The sequence below is a fragment of the Lynx rufus genome, unplaced genomic scaffold (assembly GCF_022079265.1).
Source record: "Lynx rufus isolate CCGP_SWC_20201006 ecotype Redwood Valley unplaced genomic scaffold, mLynRuf1.p SCAF_13, whole genome shotgun sequence".
NCBI classification, from domain to species: Eukaryota; Metazoa; Chordata; class Mammalia; order Carnivora; family Felidae; genus Lynx; species Lynx rufus.
In genome coordinates this window covers 3,685,676-3,707,783 of record NW_025814827.1, presented here as the reverse complement: position 1 = coordinate 3,707,783, position 22,108 = coordinate 3,685,676, and the positions used below count along the sequence as shown (strand labels likewise).

Here is a 22,108-nt window from a genome sequence, read left to right as displayed (position 1 = left end):
GGGCTCACTTCTTCCATGAAGCCTCTTCTGACTACAGCAGCTCAACCTGTGATCAAGCTTATAGCACGGGATGGTGGTGGGACCTTCCTTTGAGGACTGAGGAGATAAAGACCTGGAGAGACATGGGTTTGCCCTAGGGAGTGAGTGATGGAACCTGGTCTAAAATCTATACAAATCTTTGAAGTTGCTGTTTTCTTTTTGTTAATTGCAAAGGAATTACATGCTCATTGTCAAAGTTACAGAAGTATATCAAGAAGTGCACATAGACGCTTACCCTCATTCCCATGCCCCGGAGTTGGGTTCACTATCACACTTCCAGACCCTTTTCCCACATACAAACATCCATCTCTTACTATCTATCTAAACACACACGCACTCCTTCATTTATTCAACAAGGCACTGAGCACTCATTATGTGCCGGGACTTTGCTAGAATTAAGGATACAATAGTCAATAGAGCAGATGCTGTTTCTTCTCAGGGAGGTTCTAGTATGACATGAGGAAAAGAAAGCTGTGCAGTGAGTAACAGGGATTTCCTTGGAGTGGCAGATCTCTGCCTGGCTTTTCTGCCAAGGTGACTCTCAGGATAGAGATGTTACCTATGTCATGCATGTTATAGGACGTAGAAGAGGCCACTGTGGCGAGGGGCAGGTGGGAGGAGGTGAGGCTGGGGAGGTGAGCAAGGCCGGACCGGGTAGGGTTCTGTGGGCCATGGAGGAGCTGATTAAATATTGAACGTGTTGGCCTGATGCAATTTATGTCTTTATAGCAGTTATTCTGTTTGCTGTGTAGAGTCAAGACTGGAATATACAACTGGGTGGGGAGACGAGAGAGAAAGTAGAGGGACCAGTGAAAAAGCTTTTGTGGTCATCCAGGCAAGAGATGATGACGACTTGGCAGACCAGAGAGAACCGCACAGGTGGAGAGAAACAGGAATGAAACTATCAGAAAAGTCAGCAGACTTTTTTTCTGCAAAGGGCCAGAAAGTAAATATTTTAGGCTTTGTGACTATTGCAACTGCTCTGTTCCGCTGTTTGTAGTGCAAAAGCAGCCACAGACAATACGTAAATGAAATGTGGCTATGTTCCAATGCAACTTTATTTACAGACGCTGGAATTTGAATTTTGTGTGATTTCCGTGTCTCATGAGATATTCTTTTGATTTCCAACCACGTAAGAAAGTAAACCCTTTCTTAACTGGTGAGCTGACCAACCAGGCAGTGGGCTGGATCCGGTGCTCAGGCCATAGTTTGTCGACCCCTAAAATATATTTTGGGGTTAGGAATGGTTGTTCTTGGTGATGGATTGTCGAGGTGAGAGAAACTCAGGTTTCTGGCTTGAGCAGAGAGTGGAGAGTGGTGCCTTTCCCATGTGGGAAGAGCTGGGGAGGAACAGGTTTGAGGGGTACATCAACAGTTTGAAGAAGGACAGGTTAAAAGTGAGTCACTGGCACAGAGATGTTGAGGGGACAGTTGGAGCTCAGAGAGAGAGGTGTGGGCTTGGAGAAGAAAATCTGGAAGTTGCCAGCATATAAATGATATTTAAAGCCACGGGAGTGGATGAAGTCATCTAGGAAAAAATAGTAGAGAGATTTGAGGAGAAGGCCTAGGAGCCAACCCCAGGAGGTTCAGTGCTGGAGAAGGACCTGTACTGAAACATAGGTGATATTGACACAGAGAGAGAGGACCATGGGACCATTTGTTAATATAGAAATGAGATCACACAGTTGACAGTATACCTTATTGACATGATATATGCCGTGGAATTATTTCCATATTAGTACACATTCTTTTCAAAAGCTATGTGCTATTCCCTTACGTAGATGCACCATGATTAATGTACCAGTTCCCCACTGTTTCCCATTTTTGCTGCTAGCTGGGTGTCTTTGAGACTGGAGCTAGTGGATCTGTAATCCAGTTCCTACAAACTGCAGCCCGTGGGCCAAATCTTCTGCTGCTTGTTTTGTATAGCCCACAGCTAAGAATGGTTTTTACATTTGTCATGGTTGAAAAAAAAAATCATGTGATTCATGAAAATTACATGCAATTCAAATCTGGGTGTCCATAAATAAAGTTCTGTTGGAACACAGCTCTGCTCATTCATATATACATTGTCTATGACTGTTTCCCTGTACAATGGCAGAGTTGAGTAGTTGTGACAGATATCAGATGGCCTGCAAAGCCTAAAATATTTACTATCTGGACCTTTACAGAAAGAGTCTTTTCCACTAGCTCCAGCAGAACAGCTCTGGGAAGTCTGATGGGGTGTGGTTTGGCTCATAGGCCTGTTCCAGAGCCAATCACTGAGGGTTCTCCAATGAGTCCGTTCTGGACACCCGCTGAGGCCCCACGCTGGGGGTCAGTCCCACCAGCACCACATGGACTAGGTTCCCTGCAGGACAGGGGAGCCTTGTTATTAGAAGGAGCCAGTGTAGAACAAGAGAGAAGCACTCTAGAATGAAGGATGCATGGGAAAGTGACAAACAGTATCAAGACTGACTACTGAAGGCAGAGAAGGTCTGCTCAGTATCTATTTTGTTTCTTTGCCAAAGAAGGAAGTTGCAGAAGCTGTGAAGAAGGTGTTCAGGCCAGGTGGGGAGGTGATAATCTGCTTCACATGGATTTATCTTCTGGCCCCTGTGATTGTCCGACCTGGTGCTGAGTGAACTTGGAGATAAGGTAGCTGAGAAGCTGTCCGGGAGATTTCAGGACAACTGGAGTAGACAGAGGGGGTGGGGGTCATAGCCTTCTACGGTTTCCCACGGCGTACAGAATCAATCCTTAACCACCCCCCGACCACCTCCCCTGCCCCATCTCCTGGCAGCCATTCCTCAGAGCCCCTGTCTTCTCAGAGGGTGCTGTGGGGGCCCACTCTTTGCTCAAGCTGCCAGACTGCTGAAATGTCTCCTCCTCGGAACCTCCCCACCCCCCCAGGGAACTGCTGGACCCTCCACCCCCATAGTACTTCTTCATGTTTGTTGCATGAATGGAGAAGTGAATGCCAGGACGCCTGAGATGAGCAGACGGCCAGTTTTAGGGGAGAGAAGGCCAATTATGGGAACAACAGATTGGTGATCGTGTCCTTCACCCCTGACAAAATCCTGGAACCAGTCATTAATCGAGCACTTGAAGAAGAGTACATCTTCAAATGAGCCTTTTTTTTTTTTTTTTCCTGGTTCTCCGCATTTGAATGGTCCTCTGCCAGAAGTAGTGACACCTTGCGGATAGGACATGTGATGGGCAGCTGGGTAGGAAGACTCCTAATCTCAAAGCCCTGAATAGCGGATGGACGTTGATCCAGGGACAGAACCTAGTGCTGCGGGGTCTTCCTGTTCCTGTCCTCTTCCTGAGGACCTTGATGACACGAGAAACAAAGCACGGAGAAGAGAGCAATTTTGGGGGGGTGACGTTCATTTTTCTTGTTCTCATCCACCAAAAAATTATCGATTGCTTTCTGCGTACCAGGAACTGTCAAAACAGTACTTGAAAAGATCACGATGGTTACACAACACTGTGACTGTAGTTCACACCACCGAACTGTACATTCAAAATGGTCAAACTGGTAAACCTCACGTTCCTTACATTTTGCCACAATTTGAAAGAGAAGATCGTGGCAGTTGGAGTGATGGACTCAGCTTAGCTGGCTGAAATGTAACGGGAACCCGAATGAAACATCCCATAAAGTTCCACCCCTTCCCCAAGTCCGTCAGAAGAGGATGGCAGAGATGAGAATCAGCAGCAATGTGACTAAATGGCTTCCAGTCATTGGCCACAACTTGGCCTCTGTCATTTTGGGTCATATTGGTGAATAATATTGCATGGCTGCCCAGTGTGAGCTCGTCAAGGGAGAAGAAGATCTAAAACTTGCAGGGAGGAGGCAGACTTGTTCTACAAGGTCAAAGGAGGACTGTATGGGAGACAGATTTGGGCTCAGGATAGGGCAGAGCTTTCTACCAGTGACAGCTGCCCCCAAACCAGCGGACTTCTTTGGGAGGTAGTGGGTGCCCATCACTGGAGGGGGCAAATGGGTCATGAGGGTGGCCAGAGAGAGGTTCCCTGTTCTGATACCTGACCATTAACTTCTGCAGTTTCTCCAGAATTTGTTGGAGGACCTGTTCTCTTTCCAAAATCTTCTTCAATGATCCCAACTTTGGCTCCCATCCCTATGAGCGCGTGGATATCTCCCTGTTCTGTTCTGAGTTCCAGCTCTGTGTGTCCAGGAGTCCATGTGACATTTGGCACGGATGACCTGTAGCTCAAGCCCGGTGGGAAGCTTCCTCTTAAACATGCTTCATTTCCAGGTCTCCCCATCTTACGATAGGTGCGCACATATGCCCATTTGTTCAAGCCTTCAGGATGTCCTTGCCTCTTTCAGCCCCTCCTTCCCATACAAACAATCCCCAAGCCAGGTCACATCTACCCTTGAAATATCTCCTGAGCTGGGCCCAGGCATCATTAAGTGACTGAAATGACACAGTGTCCAGTTCGTATTTTGAAACACCTATTTTAGATGTGGTTTCCTTTTGCTGCTCTGAGCAGTGGCAATTTTCATGGGGTGGGAAGAGCTGGGAGAGAAGGATGGAAAGGAGGGGAGGGATGGCTCCTTAAATTAGTCACTTCAGATGCTGTTAAGAAAGACCCAAAATAACAGTGACGCTAGAGTAGATGCTTATTCTCACCCATGTGACAGTCCGGGTATGTCCAGGGCTGATACTGCAGCCCCTCCGGGGGTCTTGCGTCTTGCTGTTCTGAAGTCCCCAGAGCGTTGCCTTTGGCAGCGTGGCCTCAGATGGCCACCCCAGCTGTTTCAGCTAGTGGGAAAGGGGAGGAGAAAAGAGAGGGTATGCGCCCTCTGTTTAAGGGTATGACCCAGACGTTGCACACATCAGTTCCTCTCTTACCCTGTTAGCCAGAAGATGGTCATACGGACACACGTTTCCCCTGCAAGGCAGGCTGGGCTCTGTAGTCTTTAGCTGAGTGGCCACGTGCCTAATTCAAAATTCTACAGAGAAGGAGAGTAGGTATAGGGGGAAACTGGTGGTTTCCACTGCAGTCATTTTGTACATTTCAATGTGACCTGCGTGGTAGTTAACTAAACTGGCTATACTCAAGGATACGGTACATGCAAGTTTAACGTACTGATCAAGTTCCACGAGGGTCCAGCAAAGCATTTGTCATACTTTGTTTTTAAGGTTATTTATTCCTTTTGAGAGAGAGAGAGAGAGAGAGAGAGAGAAAGAGAGAGAGGGTATGCGTGTGGTAAGGGGCATAGGGAGAGGGAGAGAGAATCCCAAGCAGGCTCTGTGCTGTCCGCGCAGAGCCCGACATGGGGCTCAATCCCACGAACCGTGAGATCATGACCTGAGCTGAAGTCAAGAATTGGATGCTCTGCCAACTGAGCCCCCCGGGCGGTGCCAGCAAAGCATCTCTTTTATACATAGGAATACTGAATTTAGACAGGGGAAGTCATCTGTTAAAAACTGCACAGCAGTGTCAGAGCTGAGAGCAGAACGCCGAACTTGGAACTCATTTCCTACTATTTCAAAGGGATCTGGGCACATAGGCAGTGCCAGGAGGACAGGTCACTTGGGGCTGGGGAGGAGCTACCCTTCCCAGCCTGTCTACCTGGGGAGCTGCTCGTCATTTTTCAGGACTCACCTTTAGGGTTATTACGTCTCTAAGGTGCTTCCAAGTAGTTCTTACAGTGTCTTAAATAATATACTATATTGAAATGCAGTGATTTACATGCACTTCCCTATTGGAATGCAGGCTCCTTGAGGACAGACACAGCTTGGTCATCTCTCTGTCCCCAGATCTGGTAGGCCTGCCTACCAGGTACTCAGTGAGTGGTTAAATGCACTACTGAATATACAAATGAGTGTATATTCAAGGAGTCCTTCAACTGCAGATAATAAAAACTTAGCTGAAACTAGCTTGAGTAAAAAAAAAAAAAAAAAAAAAAAGATTGACCCAAGTATCTGGGCAGTCTAGGTGTGCTTCAGGCATAGCTTGATCCAGGTGCTAAACTGCTGTTTTCAGAAGCTCTGCCTCTGTGCTATGCTGGTTAGCACAGATTGACACTAGTTATGCGGTTTGACTCTTCTTGCCCTCTTGGTGGGAAGCATTGTCTAAGTGGCCCCTGCAGAGATTGGGAGGAGGCAGGGGGTTAAGAGAGTATGGGGTGGTCATAGTGGGGGCAAGGAGTTCCTCTTGAGCATCCCTAGGTTTGGGGTATCTTGTTTTTGGTTTTGGCTTAATGGGGGCATATCTTGGGTCCTCTCTTGGGAGCTTCCCTGTGGCCACACCTCTGCTGGGGTTGGATGAACTTGCTGTACTGTCAGGCCAAGGGTGGGCTGGTCCCCTCAGTCCTGCTTCTCCGGGAAAGCCAAGGCACTCTGTGTTCTTTCCTGGCAGGGCTCCTTGGAGTTCCCACACTGGGCTGAGACTGGGATGAAGGAAGAGGAGGGAGGGCTGGCTGGTGACTCATGGGGAGGGGTGGCGCATGCTGACTCCAGGGCCCGTCCTGCCAGGGGATGAGAATTCCCCTTTGTAGAGAAGGTGGGCAGGGCTGTGCAAATGCAGCGTGCGATCTGTGCGTCTCCATGAGGCTCTGAGACAGGGGCAGCCGTCTCTCCCAATGGGCGGTGATTGGCTTTCTGTTCCCAGGCCAAGCCCCCATTCCCTGTGTGGCACCTTGTCTCAGAGATGCATTTCTCCCTCAGGCCCTCAGCCCCTAGGGGCCCAGCTGTTGGGGTAGGATCCTCTTGGTGCTGTGGAATTCTCAGGTCATCTTGGTTTTAGACTGTCGTCAGGCTTTTCCCGAGGGTAAACCATGAGGGTGGGAACTTCCCTGGGTTCAGAATCTAGGAAGGTAATCAAGGTGGGCAAGCCCAATGCCCACCCCTGGAAAGCCTCTCATTCTCCCTCTGGAGTGAAGGACAGCTTGGCCCTTGGAGAGCTCTGATAGGTCTGATTAGGAAAGAGGTGCTCCCTGACCTCCCCTACCCAGGAATGGCAGGCATTCCCAAGAGACCCTGGCTTAATGACTGGAGACTTCATAAGAAAGGTGTTAAGTGCCAGGCAGAGCAAAGTGGCTTTATTTCAGTGGTAAGTGGGGAGCCATGAAAGGTTCTTGAGCATGGGCAAGGATGTGAGCAGATTCCTGTCTTAGGTCCTGAGAGCAGACATCGTAGACAATGAGGTTGGTGGGGGCAGAGCAGAGATAGCAGGGCCAGTGAGGAAGGGCACAGGTGGGTCAGAGGAGTGCTGACCCCATGAGTCAGGGTGGGAGTGGCAGGCATAAACAGAGAGGGAGAGCTGGCCTGGGAAGAACAGATAGGCCTTGGTTTTGTCTGGGGGTGAAAGAGAGGAAGGGAGCCTTGGCATCTGGAAGCTTCTTAATCCTTAGTCCCTGGTTCTTCCTTGGGGGTGGGGGTGGGGAGCAGTGTGGGAGGCCGCTGCCTGCTAGCTTTTCCTGTGGCCAGTGGTTGCCCTTGTCAGCAGGATGTGGTGCCCGCCAAGGGTGCCTTTATGAATGAGCGAGAAGGCTGCTGACTCAGCAGGCGGCGAGGCTTTGAGGCTGCCAGGTTTGGACCGGAAGTGTCTGGGAAGGAAGTGGCTGCTCAGGGCTTCCCCGCTGTGGACAGCTGGGGTGGGGGGGGGGCAGGATGCACCCGGTTTGGCTGAGGGACTCCCTCAGCCCAGCTGCCTGGTGTGTGTTGGGGGGAAGGGTGGGGGGGGAGGTGCTTGGCTGGGACTGGAAGGCCTGAGGCCAGGTCCCTTGTGACCCGCATGATGCTGACAGCTGTGGGTGAGATTTGCTCCTTGGGAGAGGCAGAAAGGTGTGGCAGGAGGCTGGGCACCCGGACCCTCCTCATCTGTGCTCACTGGCAAATTATATCACACTAACAAAGTCCCCTCACTTGTATGGGCTTTATTTATTTATTTTTTTTCTCTTGCAAAATGGGACCGAGTCAACTCCCCCCTCTCCCTGGGTGGTTGTGAGAATGTGAAATCGTTTGTGTTCCTGTTGAACAGTGTTGGATAGACCGAATCCACACTCGTTATGTGGCTCGATGGGACGTGGCATGAACAATCAGGCAGCAGCTGTGGGACAGGGTAGAGGTGGGTACGGCCTGCCCAAGTCAGACACCGTGGGGGGCAGCCAGGACTGGGAGCACGGCTGGGCCCAGGGAGGTCTGGGCGTCTCTGGCTCAGGTCTCACCTGTGACCACACACATACCTCGCACTCAGTCCTGACTTCAGCCTCTGGGGTCCACCCCAGGCCTGGCCTCTTCCATTTCCGATTGGTCTCAGTAACTCAGTAAAGAGCGCCAAACTAGCAAATATGCTCTCTCTTGGGCCCCCTGTGCTTACGCCAGCTGCCTCCTAGAACTCTCCCCTGAAGTTTCTGCACAAACATTGCTAACTTCACACACCATACAGCGGATGCCTCCATGTTCTGTCTCAGCGACCATCTCGCCTGCTCACCGGGCTCAAAACTGTGGCCGCTCTGACGGCTCCCTTCCGGCTCCCTTCCTCTCTCCCCACGTCCTCCACTGCTGTTGTTTTCACCCAGACCTGCTTTATCTCTTCTCATTTATCCTGTACATGCTATCAGCGTCATTTTTATGGAGCACAGCTCTGACCATATCCTTTCTCCTGTTCCAGAACCTTCAGTGGCTCCCAGTTGCCTTCAGGATAAATTTCAAAACTTTCAGCTTATCTCTATGTCTGGCTCCAGCCTCAGCCCTTACTCTCCCCACCAGCTGTTGTCTAGAGCCAAACTGAGCCAAACTGATTTGTGCACATTCTTGCCCTGGGCCGGCCAGCCTTGCCTCTACTTGCCACCTTGCCCGTCTTCCTGATAGTTCATACCAACATCTTAGTTCTGAGACGGTGGGTCCCAGCTGCCCCCATGTGCCCTGGTCTAGCCTCCCCAGTGACTCAGTGAGTGCCCTCTTGCCAGCATCTCTCAAAAAATCCCTCAAGTGGGGAGCCTCGTAGGGTGTGGAGGGAGGACCTGCCAATGGGCAATCGAAGCCTTCCAGGAGCTTCCAGGTCCAGGGGGCGTGAGGTGAGGGAGGGCCTGGGGAGGACCGTTGGTTGGAGACAAAGACCTCACTTCCTCTTCCTCGCAGGCAGGGGCAGCCTTCCACTACGGAGAGCCCAGCTGTCAGCTGCCTCTCAGGAAGATGCTGTGTCGCTGGGCCAGCGCGGGTGTGGGTGTGCGTGTGCGTTTGGCCACAGCCCTGGCAGTGCTGTGGGTCTGCGTCACAGGTGAGGGGAGCAGAGTGGGGACCGGATGGGGGGAGGGCGCCCACACCCACCAGGGCTTCTTTTAAGCCTCTGTCTAGCAGGGATGGGGAGGGTTTTGGCGAACGTCCTCCCAATCTCCCCTGTGCCCTGGCCGCACGCCTTTCCATCCCTGGGATTCAACAGGCAACTTACTTTGCGTTTGTTGGCCTGTCTCCTTTTCTGTAAACCGGTGATGTGAGCACTAACGTGTTTCTTGAGCACGCAGTGTGTGTTCGTTCCCTCCTGAGGGCCTTTGCATGTACTGTTCCCTCTGGCTGGAATTTTCTGTCCCCAGACATTTGCACGACTTGATCCTTTATTTTGTTCAGGTCTTTGCTCCTATGTCACCTCCTCCGCAAAGCTTTCTTGGCTACCTTGTGTGAAATAGCACATCATCTCTCCCTGTCCTCAACTGCGGCATGCTTCTTCCCAGCCTTTTCCTCCACCTGACATGTTATAGGTTTACCTGCTTATTGCCTGCTCTGCTCAAAGAGCAAGGTCTATCCCCAGGGCCGGGATTGGTGCAGCCACACGGTAGGTGCTCAGTCACCACGTTGAATAAATGATGTAAATCTTCCCACACGGCTCTTGGCACAGAGTCAGCGTTCAACAATGGCTTTACTTTTAATAACCACATCCTCAGATTTGAAATCCTTAGCCGCTGGCACAGGGAGAGACTGCCTCCTTCCGCCATAGGGGAAGACAAAGCTGAGTGTCTCGTGCCACCTGCTGGTCATAAAGAGGAAACAACTCTGGGGTCCCGGCGGCTCTGATTTCTTTAGAGAAAGAGCTTTATCTGGGTGATTCCTCAGGTTTCATCCCCAAATGCCCCTTCCACGGGGCACCAGTTGGAGAGCTGGCCTGGGGCTGGGATTGCAGCAAGAGATCCAGGGCCAGGTTAAGACCTTGAGAGGTCTCTACACACTACAAAGATTATGATCCCCTCGCCCTGTGTATAATTCGCAATAAAAATACCAACCGTAAAGTGTTATTTTTCTAAATGCAAGAAACCTTTAATGGGTGCTATATCCCAGTCAGCTTTGGGGCATGACTCCTTGATCCTCACACTTTTTGAGCGTGCCTGCTTCGCTGGTGTCCGTCTCACAAGGACCACTGAGATAGTCCGTTCTCCACAGAGGAGCCAGAGTGAGTTGCAAGCATTATTATAGCCAGATTATGCTGATTAACACCTTCCCTGCCACCCCGTGACTTCCCATTACATGTAGCAAACCTAAATTCTTTACTGGTCTTACAAAGCTCTCCCATCCAGAATCTCCTGCCACACCGGACAGCTACCTGATATTTTCACATAGGGAGCTGAACTTGCCTCAGAGCCTCCGTGCCCACTGTTCTGTCTAGCTGGAACACACTTGCAATAGCTCTTTTTTTTTTTTTTTTTAATGTTCATGTATTTATTTTTGAGAGAGAGGGAGAGAGAGAGAGGTCATGCGCAGGGGAAGGACAGAGAGACAGGGAAACAGAAGATCCCAAGCAGGCTCCACACTGCGAGCCCAGAGCCAGACTTGGGGCTTGAAGCCACAAACCATGAGATCATGACCTGAGCCGACTTCAAGGGTCGGATGCCCAATGGGCCAAGTCACCCAGACGCCCTGACACTAGCTTTTTGTATATCAAGCTCTTTTTCATTCCCTTTAAATCTCAACTTAATATCCTTTTAGTGAGAATGTGACTCACCACCACCTTGAAAGGTATGGGCATTCTTTCTTTCTAGTATAAAAGCTAATCGTGTTTTTTTAGGAAAAAAAAAACAATGAAAAAGTACTTGTTATCCTTTCTCATCCAGAGAAGACCACTATTTAAAAAAAATTTTTTTTTACATTTATTTTTGAGAGATAGAGAGAGACAAAGCACAAGTGGGGGAGGGGCGGAGAGAGAAGGAGACTCAGAATCCGAAGCAGGCTCCAGGCTCCAAGCTGTCAGCACCGAGCCCAAGGCAGGGCTCGAACCCACAAACCGCGAGATCATGACCTGAGCTGAAGTCAGACACTCAACCGAGAGAAAACCACTATTAACATTTGATATACACTCTCCTTTCTGATTAATAAAGATAATATATACTTATGAGAAAATGCAGCTAGCTCAGACAGGTATAAAGTACGTGTCAAATTTTTGAAAAGCTACCACCTCTAATTCTTCGGGGTATGGATGAGCCAACAAGGAGCGCAACAAGGACCTGCGGCTTTCCTACTCCTAATCCCACGCTAATGAGAACTTGTCTTAGTTTGACCCTCTCTCCCATTAAAAGGTAAGCTCTGTAAGGGTGTGACCTTGGTCTTCTTCTCTGTTGCATTTCTAACCCTTATGTTTGACAAATAGTAGGTGCTTACTATATAGTCTCGCTGACTGAATGGGGACCACAGATAATAAAGTTACTTTGGGTCTCAGGCCTTAAAGGAGGGTTGGACTGGCCTGGGGTTAACATGGAAGCTGGAGGAGAGCTAGGGAGGCTCCCAGTGTCCACACCCTTCCTCACTGCCCCACCCCACTGCCCCCAGGCGCACTGGAGGTCCAGGTCCCCGAAGACCCCGTGGTGGCCCTGGTGGGCACTGATGCCACCCTGCGTTGCTCCTTCTCACCCGAGCCCGGCTTCAGCCTGGCGCAGCTCAACCTCATCTGGCAGCTGACGGACACCAAACAGCTGGTGCACAGCTTCTCCGAGGGCCGGGACCAGGGCAGCGCCTATGCCAACCGCACCGCGCTCTTCCCCGACCTGCTGGCGCAGGGCAACGCGTCCCTGAGGCTGCAGCGAGTGCGGGTAGCTGATGAGGGCAGCTTCACCTGCTTTGTGAGCATCCGGGACTTCGGCAGCGCTGCAGTCAGCCTGCAGGTGGCGGGTGAGCGCCGGGAGGGGGCGCCCTCCCCTGGATGCACGCCTCACTTCCCGCCGCCCCTTACCTCTTGTGCCATCAGGAACCCCATACATAACTCAAGCCCCATTAATGACCCCTGTTCCTCCAGGTGCCCTATCCTGCACCGCGGACCCCCATCCCCATCCTTGCCTTACCTCGACCTCTGCCCTCTGCCCTCTGCCCCACTCCAGCTCCTTACTCGAAGCCCAGCATGACCCTGGAGCCCAACAAGGACCTGCGGCCCGGGGACATGGTGACCATCACGTGCTCCAGCTACCGGGGCTACCCGGAGGCCGAGGTGTTCTGGCAGGACGGGCAGGGTGCGCCCCTGACCGGCAACGTGACCACGTCGCAGATGGCCAATGAGCAGGGCTTATTCGACGTGCGGAGTGTCCTGAGGGTGGTGCTGGGCGCCAATGGCACCTACAGTTGCCTGGTGCGCAACCCTGTGCTGAAGCAGGACGCTCATGGCTCCGTCACCATCACGCCCCAGAGAAGCCCCACAGGTTTTTGGTTTTGGTTTTGGGTTTCGTTTGCTTAAATCTCCCGTGAGGGCAGGAGGTTTGGGTCCTATCAGCAGGGGCTGCAGGATTTGAATCTCGCTCCCTGTCTTCAGTCTCCGAGAACAGTGGCATTCTTGTAATGATAACAGGAAAGATAAACAGGATGGGGAGGCGGGGAAACTCACGTTGGTGGTGGGGGGTGAGGACAACGACCACAGGCCTTCTACCGCTCTCCGGGTTTCCTGACTCCAAGGCTCAGGAAACCTCTGGAAAGGATGGAGAAGCATTCAGATCTCAGCAGAGAGCGTACGGATAGGAGAGGGAAACGGATCCATCTCAGGGGAGGGGGGTTGTGCTAGGGTTGGATGCTGCCCTAGGACTGGCCCCCGGGGACAGGCATTATCAGGCCAAGGCCAAGCTGCTGTGATTCTTGTCATAAGATTAGGGTGACTCCACGTCTGGGAATCTGGAAACTCAATCTGCTTTTGGGTCTGGAGAGAAACTGGGAAGATGGAACAGGAACTGGGAGTTAATAGAGGAGGAGATCTGTGAGGCTGTGGGCTGGTACCCCGGCTTGTCCCCGCCCCTCCTTACCGCCTACCCAACCTCGCCCCCAGGCGCCGTGGAGGTCCAGGTCCCCGAAGACCCCGTGGTGGCCCTGGTGGGCACCGATGCTACCCTGCGCTGCTCCTTCTCACCCGAGCCCGGCTTCAGCCTGGCGCAGCTCAACCTCATCTGGCAGCTGACGGACACCAAACAGCTGGTGCACAGCTTCTCCGAGGGCCGGGACCAGGGCAGCGCCTATGCCAACCGCACCGCGCTCTTCCCCGACCTGCTGGCGCAGGGCAACGCGTCCCTGAGGCTGCAGCGAGTGCGGGTGGCTGATGAGGGCAGCTTCACCTGCTTTGTGAGCATCCGGGACTTCGGCAGCGCTGCAGTCAGCCTGCAGGTGGCGGGTGAGCGCCGGGAGGGGGCGCCCTCCCCTGGATGCACGCCTCACTTCCCGCCGCCCCTTACCTCTTGTGCCATCAGGAACCCCATACATAACTCAAGCCCCATTAATGACCCCTGTTCCTCCAGGTGCCCTATCCTGCACCGCGGACCCCCATCCCCATCCTTGCCTTACCTCGACCTCTGCCCTCTGCCCTCTGCCCCACTCCAGCTCCTTACTCGAAGCCCAGCATGACCCTGGAGCCCAACAAGGACCTGCGGCCCGGGGACATGGTGACCATCACGTGCTCCAGCTACCGGGGCTACCCGGAGGCCGAGGTGTTCTGGCAGGACGGGCAGGGTGCGCCCCTGACCGGCAACGTGACCACGTCGCAGATGGCCAATGAGCAGGGCTTATTCGACGTGCGGAGTGTCCTGAGGGTGGTGCTGGGCGCCAATGGCACCTACAGTTGCCTGGTGCGCAACCCTGTGCTGCAGCAGGACGCTCATGGCTCCGTCACCATCACAGGTAGGTAGTGGGCAGATGAACAGATGGGGAGGACGGAGGGAGCCGCTGCCTTTTTTTCTAGATTGAGAGCTGCAATTTAGGTAGGTTTGGGTGGACAGAAGCCTTTTTAAAAACATTCTCGTACATTTCAGCTGTCTCAAATTCTTCACCAAGAAGTCCTTAGGGGACTTTCTTTAACGAGCTGATAAAAGCCATTTGTAATATTCGCCCTCCTAAGAACGCCTTAGGTGGTACTTGTGCTTCTTACACGGGGGAGGGCGTAGCTGCCTGGAATCTGGAGGTGTGAGTGGGAGCTCCAGAGCAGACACAAGGCATGGCGAGGCAGGGCGATGGGAAGGTGTTGCTGTGATCTGAGGCCCTGAGGGACAGCTGGGCCTGTCCAGGTGGTCAGTCCCCCACACCCCATCCGTGGCCGCTCTTGCACACGGGAGCTCTCAACCCAGGCAGCAGTTGTGGGTGGGGCGGAGATCTCTGCTGCCCCCATGTGGTCAAACACCAGATTGATGCCGCCCTCTTGGGGATTCCCTCTATCTGGTTGGGGTTTTGTTTGGGGTCCGAGCCCAAACACCCTCCCTTCCTGTAGTGTCCACATCAGTGGGTGCTCCTTGTGTCTCGGGGTGTGAAGAGGGGGCCTCCCCACATACTCTGGTGTCAGGATAGCAGGTTCTGTCTGTCTAGTTGTCCTCTTTTCCCTTCCATGACTTTCCCTTGCCTGGTGTGTTTCCAGAGAGGATAAGAAATACCAGGTAGAGTGAGGTCAACGGAGAAAGTGAAGCTTTCTGAGAAAGGAGTCAGGAGTCAGAATGGGCTGGAGCAGTCAGGAGAGGTCTCCAGGGACAGGCAGGAGTTGAGAGGGTCTTGAAGGATTGGTGGACTTTGTGATAATTGGCACACTGGGCTGAACTGGATATTTGCCACGCTGTGCAGAAAGGGTCTATGGGTGTAAGTGGAACTGTAGGGAGAATGCTTAGCCCACCTAGGAGGGGGAAAAAAACCTTTATTTTAAACTTTAGTAGGTAACATTGAGAGTGCTTTTATTTCAGAGATGAGGAAACCAAAGCCCAGCGAGGAGAGAGAACTTTCCCAAGTCTACAGACCGGCAAAGTGGCTCTATTTGGGGGGGTCAGGCACCTCTTTGAAAATTGGATACATGATAAACACAATAGTTTGCATTGACGTGTAGAGGGTGCATGGCCCCTCTAAACTCATCCATGGGGTCCGTGGCCCTTGACTCCAGCATCCTTCGGTGAGCAGATGAGCCAGGACCAGAATCCAACCTTTAGCCTCTCAGCCTAATTTTCTCTTCTCCCCACCACCCAGCCTCCTGGTTTTGTAAGAGCAGGTCTGGCCTACTTTGGAGCCCTTGGCCTGTATTTCACTTCAGGCAGCTTTGTGCCTTGTAAAACATTCTGGGATTCAGGCTGTCAGTCCTCCAGCCTGGTCTCTCCCACACCTGCTGGAGGTTAGTGAAGTCGAATGTGCTGTGCATGGAGGGGGCTTTATGGAGCAAGCACTGGAAATGGAACCTCAACACCCAGGTCTGAGCCCTGCTCTTTACGGTTTGAGTGAGGGCATGTCTGACCTGTGTTCTAGGCACTGACACCAGTCAGGGGGTGAACGTAGAAAGGGGTCCTCCCCCCTCCTTGGTATTTCTGTGGCTCTGTGCCCTCCTTTGCTACAGGAGCCCCGCTGAGGATCCCCAGGGGTTTCCTTCCCAGGCTTCGTGGACTAGCCTTCCTGGCCCTGCATGTCAGCTGCTGCCCTCTCCTGCTCTCCTGGGTGATGTGTCCCTTTGCTTGCAATGTCCTGAGTGTCAGCTCTGCCAGCCATGCCGGCCGAAGGGAACATCTGCTGCACATGCCTGTGTCCCTGCCAGGGCCTCTGCTCGCTGAAGGTCCTCCTGGCACGGCTCTTTGCAATGACGGTGACTTCTGCAGAACCAGCTGGCCCCCCAAGACTGCCGATGCCCTGGGCGCTCAGGGTCTCCAGAGACCAGAGGAAAGCAGCTCTGTCTTTTGTTAGATTTGATGTCCCCAAGGCTTCTGCCCAGGACCCAGCACGGGCCCAGGGCCTGGGCGGATGGCTGGCGTGCTCAGAACAGCTGCTGGGGCTGACCCAGGTGCGGGCGCCTCAAGCCCTTCCCTCTGCTGCGAGATAGCTCACAGGAGGGCCCCCACGCTTCCCAGAAACATTCCCCTGGCAAGTCTCCTCCTCTTGGGTAAACCCAGAACCCTCACTGGGCACCCTCAGTTCCCACCCCCATCTATGTGCAGGGCTCCCCCAACACTTTCTGTAAAGGGCTGGATAGTAAATATTTTAGGCTTTGTGGGCCACGTACAATCTCTGTTGCTGCTGCTGCTGCTGCTTTTCCTTCCCCTTCTGCGCCTCCTGTTTCTTTTTTTGTAACCCTTTGCAAATACAAAAACTATTATTAGCCCACAGCCTGTACAAACACAGACCACAGGCCAGATCTGGCTCGCAGACCATGATTTGCCGACTCCTGATCTGTAGGATGGGGCGTATCACCAGGTGGGGTTGGAACAGTCAGGGAGGGTCCTCCTGAGGAGGGGAATCTTAAACTAGGTGAGAGTTTGGCAGCACTTTTTAAGGTAGGGGAACCTGACAGCAGTGGTGTGGAGGCTGGAAGGAACCAGTTGTCTGTGCAGAGAATGGTCAGGACACCAGCTCGGCTGGAGCAGAGGTTCCTGGAGTGGAATTGGAAAGGAAGGCTGGGGGAGGGTAAGCGGTAGCCACGTGATAGAGGTCCTCCAGAAGGTTGAAGCATTATTCAAGTGTCAGTGGGGAGCTGTAGAAGGTTCTAGAGCATCATCAACTTCAGACTCTTCAACCCTGCTGGGGTTGAAGCATTTGCACACCAGCCATGGCTGTGTCAGGGTTTGGATGTGTCTCAGTGCGTGGGGAAGGGGCGTGGGGACTGAAATGAGGTCTCTTCATAGTGCTGGAGCCCAGCAAGGGTGGGAGCTCCCTTCATACCTTGTGGCCCCGGGGTGTGCTGTGCTCAGGGCCATGGGTGCTGGGCGTGACCGTCTCTTCCCATTCTCCCCACTTCCCCTCCCAGGGCAGCCCATGACATTCCCTCCCGAGGCCCTGTGGGTGACTGTGGGGCTCTCTGTCTGCCTTGTCGCCCTGCTGGTGGCCCTGGCCTTCGTGTGCTGGAGAAAGATCAAGCAGAGCTGTGAGGAGGAGAATGCAGGTGAGCGAGAGAGAGTGTGTGCATGCACACACGTGTCTTTGGGCATGTGGGTGTGTCTGTGACATCAACAAGCGGGCTGCTTCCTAGTGACAGAATGAGCATGAGTGTGCCCATGGGGTCGGACTGCACGCGTGCGACCTTGAGGCTGAATATGGCTTGTGTGTGTGAACAGGTGCAAGCCTGCCTCTCAGGGTGGGAATACAGCAGGCTGAGCGTGGGTGTGAGTGGGACTGGAAGAGAGTGGTGGGGACTTGTGGGGCTCAAGTGCGATGGTGAGGGTGGAGGTCATATGAGCGTGTCCGCGAGTGGCGGTGTGGGTGTAGAGCGTGAAAGTTTAGTGACACGTGCGTGAATGCTGCATGGCTTCGGGTCTCACTGTGCGAGGGTGTGTCCGCCTCCTGGCGGGCAGAGTCTGAAGCAGCTGCCGTTAGCTAGGCTGGGGTCAGTGTGGGTTGACTTTGGTGACCGGCAGGTGGTGAGTTGGCATTGGTAGATAGGTGGTTTGAGCTTGGCCGGTAAGTATGACCACTCGGGTGCATGGTGGGAGGTGAGCACACACCGGTGAGTGGGGTTTTGGTGCCGGCTGGTGGCACGTGGGTACGCACAGGCTTCCAGGGGCGACCGTGAACGTAGACGGCGAGAGGTGGGAGCTGGCTGGGCATTGGGAGGGAGGGTGCAGACGTGGAGGAGGAGGGACAGACAGGCGGGTGGTGCTTATGTTGAAGGCTGGTGGTGGACGGGCTTGGCGAGTGAGCGGATGGGGGAGTGATGGGCTGGGTGGGTGGGTGGGTGGAGGGGTGAGAGGAAGGTGCTTGGCTGGGTGAGTGGTGGGCGCTCTCAGATGGGGAAGTGCAGTAGTGACAGTGGGTGGCGAAGGTCTCTTGTTCGCTGAGTCCTTGTCTTCCAGGTGCTGAGGACCAGGACGGGGATGGAGAAGGATCCAAAACAGGTGAGTCTGAGCTTAGAGCTGGCCTTATTGGCTGAGAGGACACAGGGACAGGATGAGGACTCTAGGACCTGGAGGAGCCACATTCACTTGAGGTTTGATGAAGTGTCTCGTGGACTGTGGCCTCCTACCCAGGTGAGTCTGGTCTTTACTTAGCGTTAGGCCTGGATCTGGATTTCCCTAGACTCCCTCCCAGGGGCTGCTGCATCTTTCCTGCCTGCCTTGCCTTTCTACCAGGGCCAGGTCCCCTCTGAGTGACCCTGCGCCGTGGGGTCTGGTGGCTTCCTAGCAGCAGAGTGAGGACTCAAGAGAAGGGCATCCTGGGTTGAAGTTCCAGCTCCAGCCTGTAGGCTGAGTGGCCTTGAGCAAGTCACTTTGCTTCTCCGGGCCTCCGTTTCTTCATCTTTGAGTCTTGGTTTCCTCCTAATGACTGCCTCCCTTCATAGGTTGTGTGGGTTAATTAAATGAGATAACGTATGTAAAGGGCCTAGTGCCATACCTGGTGCCTGGTAAGTGCTCTCGATATCTTGGAGTCGTGTTAGTCGGCAAACAGTTTAAGACAGTCTCCCATTCTGGTTAGAGGCTGTGCGACTTCGGGCAAAGTGCTTTGCTGCTCTGGGCTTCAGTTTCCCATCTGTGAAGTGTTATCCCGACCCTGCCTTGATGGCACCAGAGGGCTGTTCTGAAGCTCTTTCAAGTGACCAGATACATAGGTGGTCTGCAAAGGGGATAGGGCTTTGGGGACACAGACCTGGAGCCCAGCTTGGGGCCGGTGCCCAGGCACTGGTGTTTCGTGGCCCCCGCAGGCCTCACCGCCCTCCCTTCTGGGGCTCCTGGCTGGGAGAGGCAGGTTCCCGCTGAATCATTTGGGCTGGTGCCAGTTGACACCGGTCCCCTCCCCACCCCCGAGGAAGGAAGAGCAGGAGACGGACACCTGGGGACTGCCGCAAATTATGCCAATTAATTTTCTGCCTTTGGTGTGGAGACAGCCCTGGGATCAGGCCTCATTTTTCTTGCTCAGAGGCAGACGTAGTTGAGAGAGGGAGGGGTGGGGAGAAGAGGGTGGCCTAGAGATTTGTTCAGTGTCAGGTCTGCATGACCCCAGGCCCACCTGGGATCGTCTGCAGCCTCCTGTAGCTTCTTACTTGGCCCTTATGTGCAGGGCAAACTTGGTGTCCTTCCACGTCTCCAGCTCACTGGAGGGCAGGGTAGCTGTTCCCATTGTATAGATGGAGAAAACGGAGGCCCAGACAGGAGTGACAGGCTACAGAGCAGAGCCAGGGCTCGGGACAGTGGCCTAAGACCCTCCCCTGGTGCTGGGATGTGGCCCTCATCCTCCCAGCTTCTCCCAGTCATCCAGGCCCGCCTTCTTCCCCGGCTCTCATCCCTCTGTGGGACCCCGTCCCCCGCCCCTTCCCGTGGTTCCCCCTCACCATGTGCCCCTTCCTTTTTTGCAGCCCTGCGGCCTCTGAAACACTCGGAAAGCAAAGAAGGTAAAGACACGTGGTGCTTGAGAACATGTGTCTGTGTGTTTGCACATCTGTGTGTAGGAGGCTGGGGGAGGGTCCTCCCTCCCCCAGGAGGGAGGGTTGGTGGTGGGGGTGGTGATCACCTTTTCACCACCTGGTGACCTGAGGCTCCCTCCCTGGGGGAGCAGCCTTGACTCCCCGCTGGTGCAACGGCAGCGGGCAGAGTAACCGAGGTCCTGGCTGCTCTAATAGGTTGCAGATATGACAGAGGCATCACAACGACACGAATTTATTTCTCTCTCCTGTAACAGTCTAAGCATTAGGTGATCGTAAGGCCACTGATGTCCTGGAGCCAGGTTCCATTTATTGGTGTCTGCCTCCTTCCGCGCGGAGTTTCCACCCCGGTTCCGAGGCTGCTCCAGCTCCTGTGGCCCCGCGCCCCTCCCCTCCGGAAGGGGAAAGAGGAAAGGGAGGAAGGTTTTTTCCCTAGGGCTTGACTAGAAATAGCTCCCGTTACTCCAGTTCACATCCATCGATCAGAGCCTAGTCACACGACGCCTACCTAGCGCAAGAGAGGCTAGGAAATACGGTTTTCAGCCAGGCAGCCATGTTCCTGTTACATGGTAGGTGGTTAATCAATGTGAACAATCATCGTTATTCATATTATACGGCATCAGCAGTTACATCGAGAAGGGGTTGGTTAGAAGTAAGTTTGAGATTCATCCTTATTGAAAGTAACCAACAGCGACATCTGAGTACGTGTGTTTGTGTGGAGATACCCGTGTATCTGTGTGTGTGTCTTGTGACCAGAACGTTCCTTGGTGCAGTATCGCTGTAGATCTGAATGGCTTCTGCCTAAAAGTCCAAGTTGGCTGCTAACAGTTAAAGGAAACTTAAATCTTCTTAAGGGTTCCTTGGTGTCCCTGTCAGGAAATAAACTTTCATTGAGCTCCTGGAGGCTCACCCCTGCATTTAGGGGAGAGGGGAAGGACATAGACCCTGGAAACTTCCAGAGGCAGGGGGCAATGGGGCCCTCCGAAACCTGCACAAAATACGTGTACACGAGGGCCATAGACTCAGACTTGCACGAAAGGCAGTAAGAGGTGTTTAGGAAGGCAGCCTTGTGCAGAAGGTAGATGCCCCTGGGTTGGGAGGGGAGACCTTGGGTCTAGTCTCCGCCTCTGACCTTCCAGGAAGTTTCCTCATCTGCAGAATGAGCCCCTCACTTACAGATGGTTGTGATAGGATTAGGCAGGGTGACAAATGCAGAAGTGCTCTGTCAAGCAAGTCTTTCAAATGCTGTAGAATGTTCCATGGCAGTAATGGAGGCCTGTGCTGAGGTACAGAAGGATGGAGATAAGTGATCTGCCTCTCTGTTGTTCTGAACCAAATGAGGCATAGAAGGATCGAGCAGTTGGAGATGAAAATGTCAGCCTTGTTCCGGAAGAGAGCTGCAGAATGGCCCGGTCCTGCTCTGAGTGTGGCAGCCTGGCCCCCCAGTCTCTGATCACGCTGGGTGAACCCAGAGGCAGTATCCGGAAGGGAAGACTACTTCCCGGGGACACACGGAGCCCAAAGGGTGGGAGCGGAAGGGTCACACATGCCCTGGTCCTCCTTCTAAGCTCCCCGTTCAGGTCGGGGAGTGGGGCGAGGCCAAGGGTGTGAGTCTACTGGGTGCCCCCCATGTAGAGACAAGAGTCAGAGGGAGGGAGGTTCCCCACAGCACTGCTCTTGGGGAGCTCCGTGTGGGAGGGGGAGCTGGGAAGGATTTCTTGCTAGTGGAGGGGAGGGTATGACGGAGGGGGAGAGAAAGGGAGGTGGTGGTGGGAGGGGACACGTGTGCCAGGGAGAGGGGACAGTGGATGGGAAGGGTGTGGGGCGGGTGGACTGGGGAAGATTAGGCAGCCTCCTTCGGGCACTTCATGGTCCGTCTGATGCTCAGCTCCTGTGTTGGGGTCGGTCTGGGCCTCCAGGGCAGCGCGTAGCACAGGGAGCTGCTAGTCAGACTGCGGCGGCCACCGCCAGACACATTCCGCACCCAAAAGTGTGTGACCATGTGCCTGGCCCGAGAGCAGAACTCCTGCACTTAATGCCTTTTCCCCTGCTTTTTCTTTCCATCGTGAACTGTAGATGATGGACAAGAAATAGCCTGATGGCGAGCACCAGGGGGCTGCAGCCCCTCCCTGGGGGCTCCCACCTCTGGCTGCACTGGGGCCTCGGGGTGAGCCCTGCCTCCGACAGATGCCTCCCACTCTGGCAGGTCCTGCTCACTCTCCAAAGGACAGAGAGACCACCCTGCAGCCTTATTTCTCCGATGGACGTGACTCCCAAGTCATCCTGCTGCCTTATTTCT

The 22,108-nt window shown here is 53.6% G+C and overlaps 1 protein-coding gene across 1 annotated transcript; it reads left to right on the top strand.

The window, feature by feature from the left end:
- The first annotated feature begins 9,191 nt into the window (after positions 1-9,191).
- CD276 (CD276 molecule) lies at positions 9,192-21,908 on the top strand. The gene is made up of 9 exons (XM_047074644.1): positions 9,192-9,276; positions 11,811-12,149; positions 12,356-12,670; positions 13,285-13,623; positions 13,830-14,126; positions 17,206-17,340; positions 18,248-18,289; positions 19,744-19,779; positions 21,886-21,908. The coding sequence occupies exons 1-9, from the start codon at positions 9,192-9,194 to the stop codon at positions 21,906-21,908; spliced, it is 1,611 nt and encodes a 536-aa protein (XP_046930600.1).
- The last annotated feature ends 200 nt before the right edge of the window (positions 21,909-22,108 follow it).

Excerpts from the sequence above, each read along its gene's own strand:
- CD276 (XM_047074644.1), top strand. The coding sequence starts at position 9,192 with ATGCTGTGTCGCTGGGCCAGCGCGGGTGTGGGTGTGCGTGTGCGTTTG. Across the intron at positions 9,277-11,810 it reads GCTGTGGGTCTGCGTCACAG|GCGCACTGGAGGTCCAGGTC; the intron begins GTGAGGGGAGCA and ends CACTGCCCCCAG. Across the intron at positions 13,624-13,829 it reads AGTCAGCCTGCAGGTGGCGG|CTCCTTACTCGAAGCCCAGC; the intron begins GTGAGCGCCGGG and ends GCCCCACTCCAG.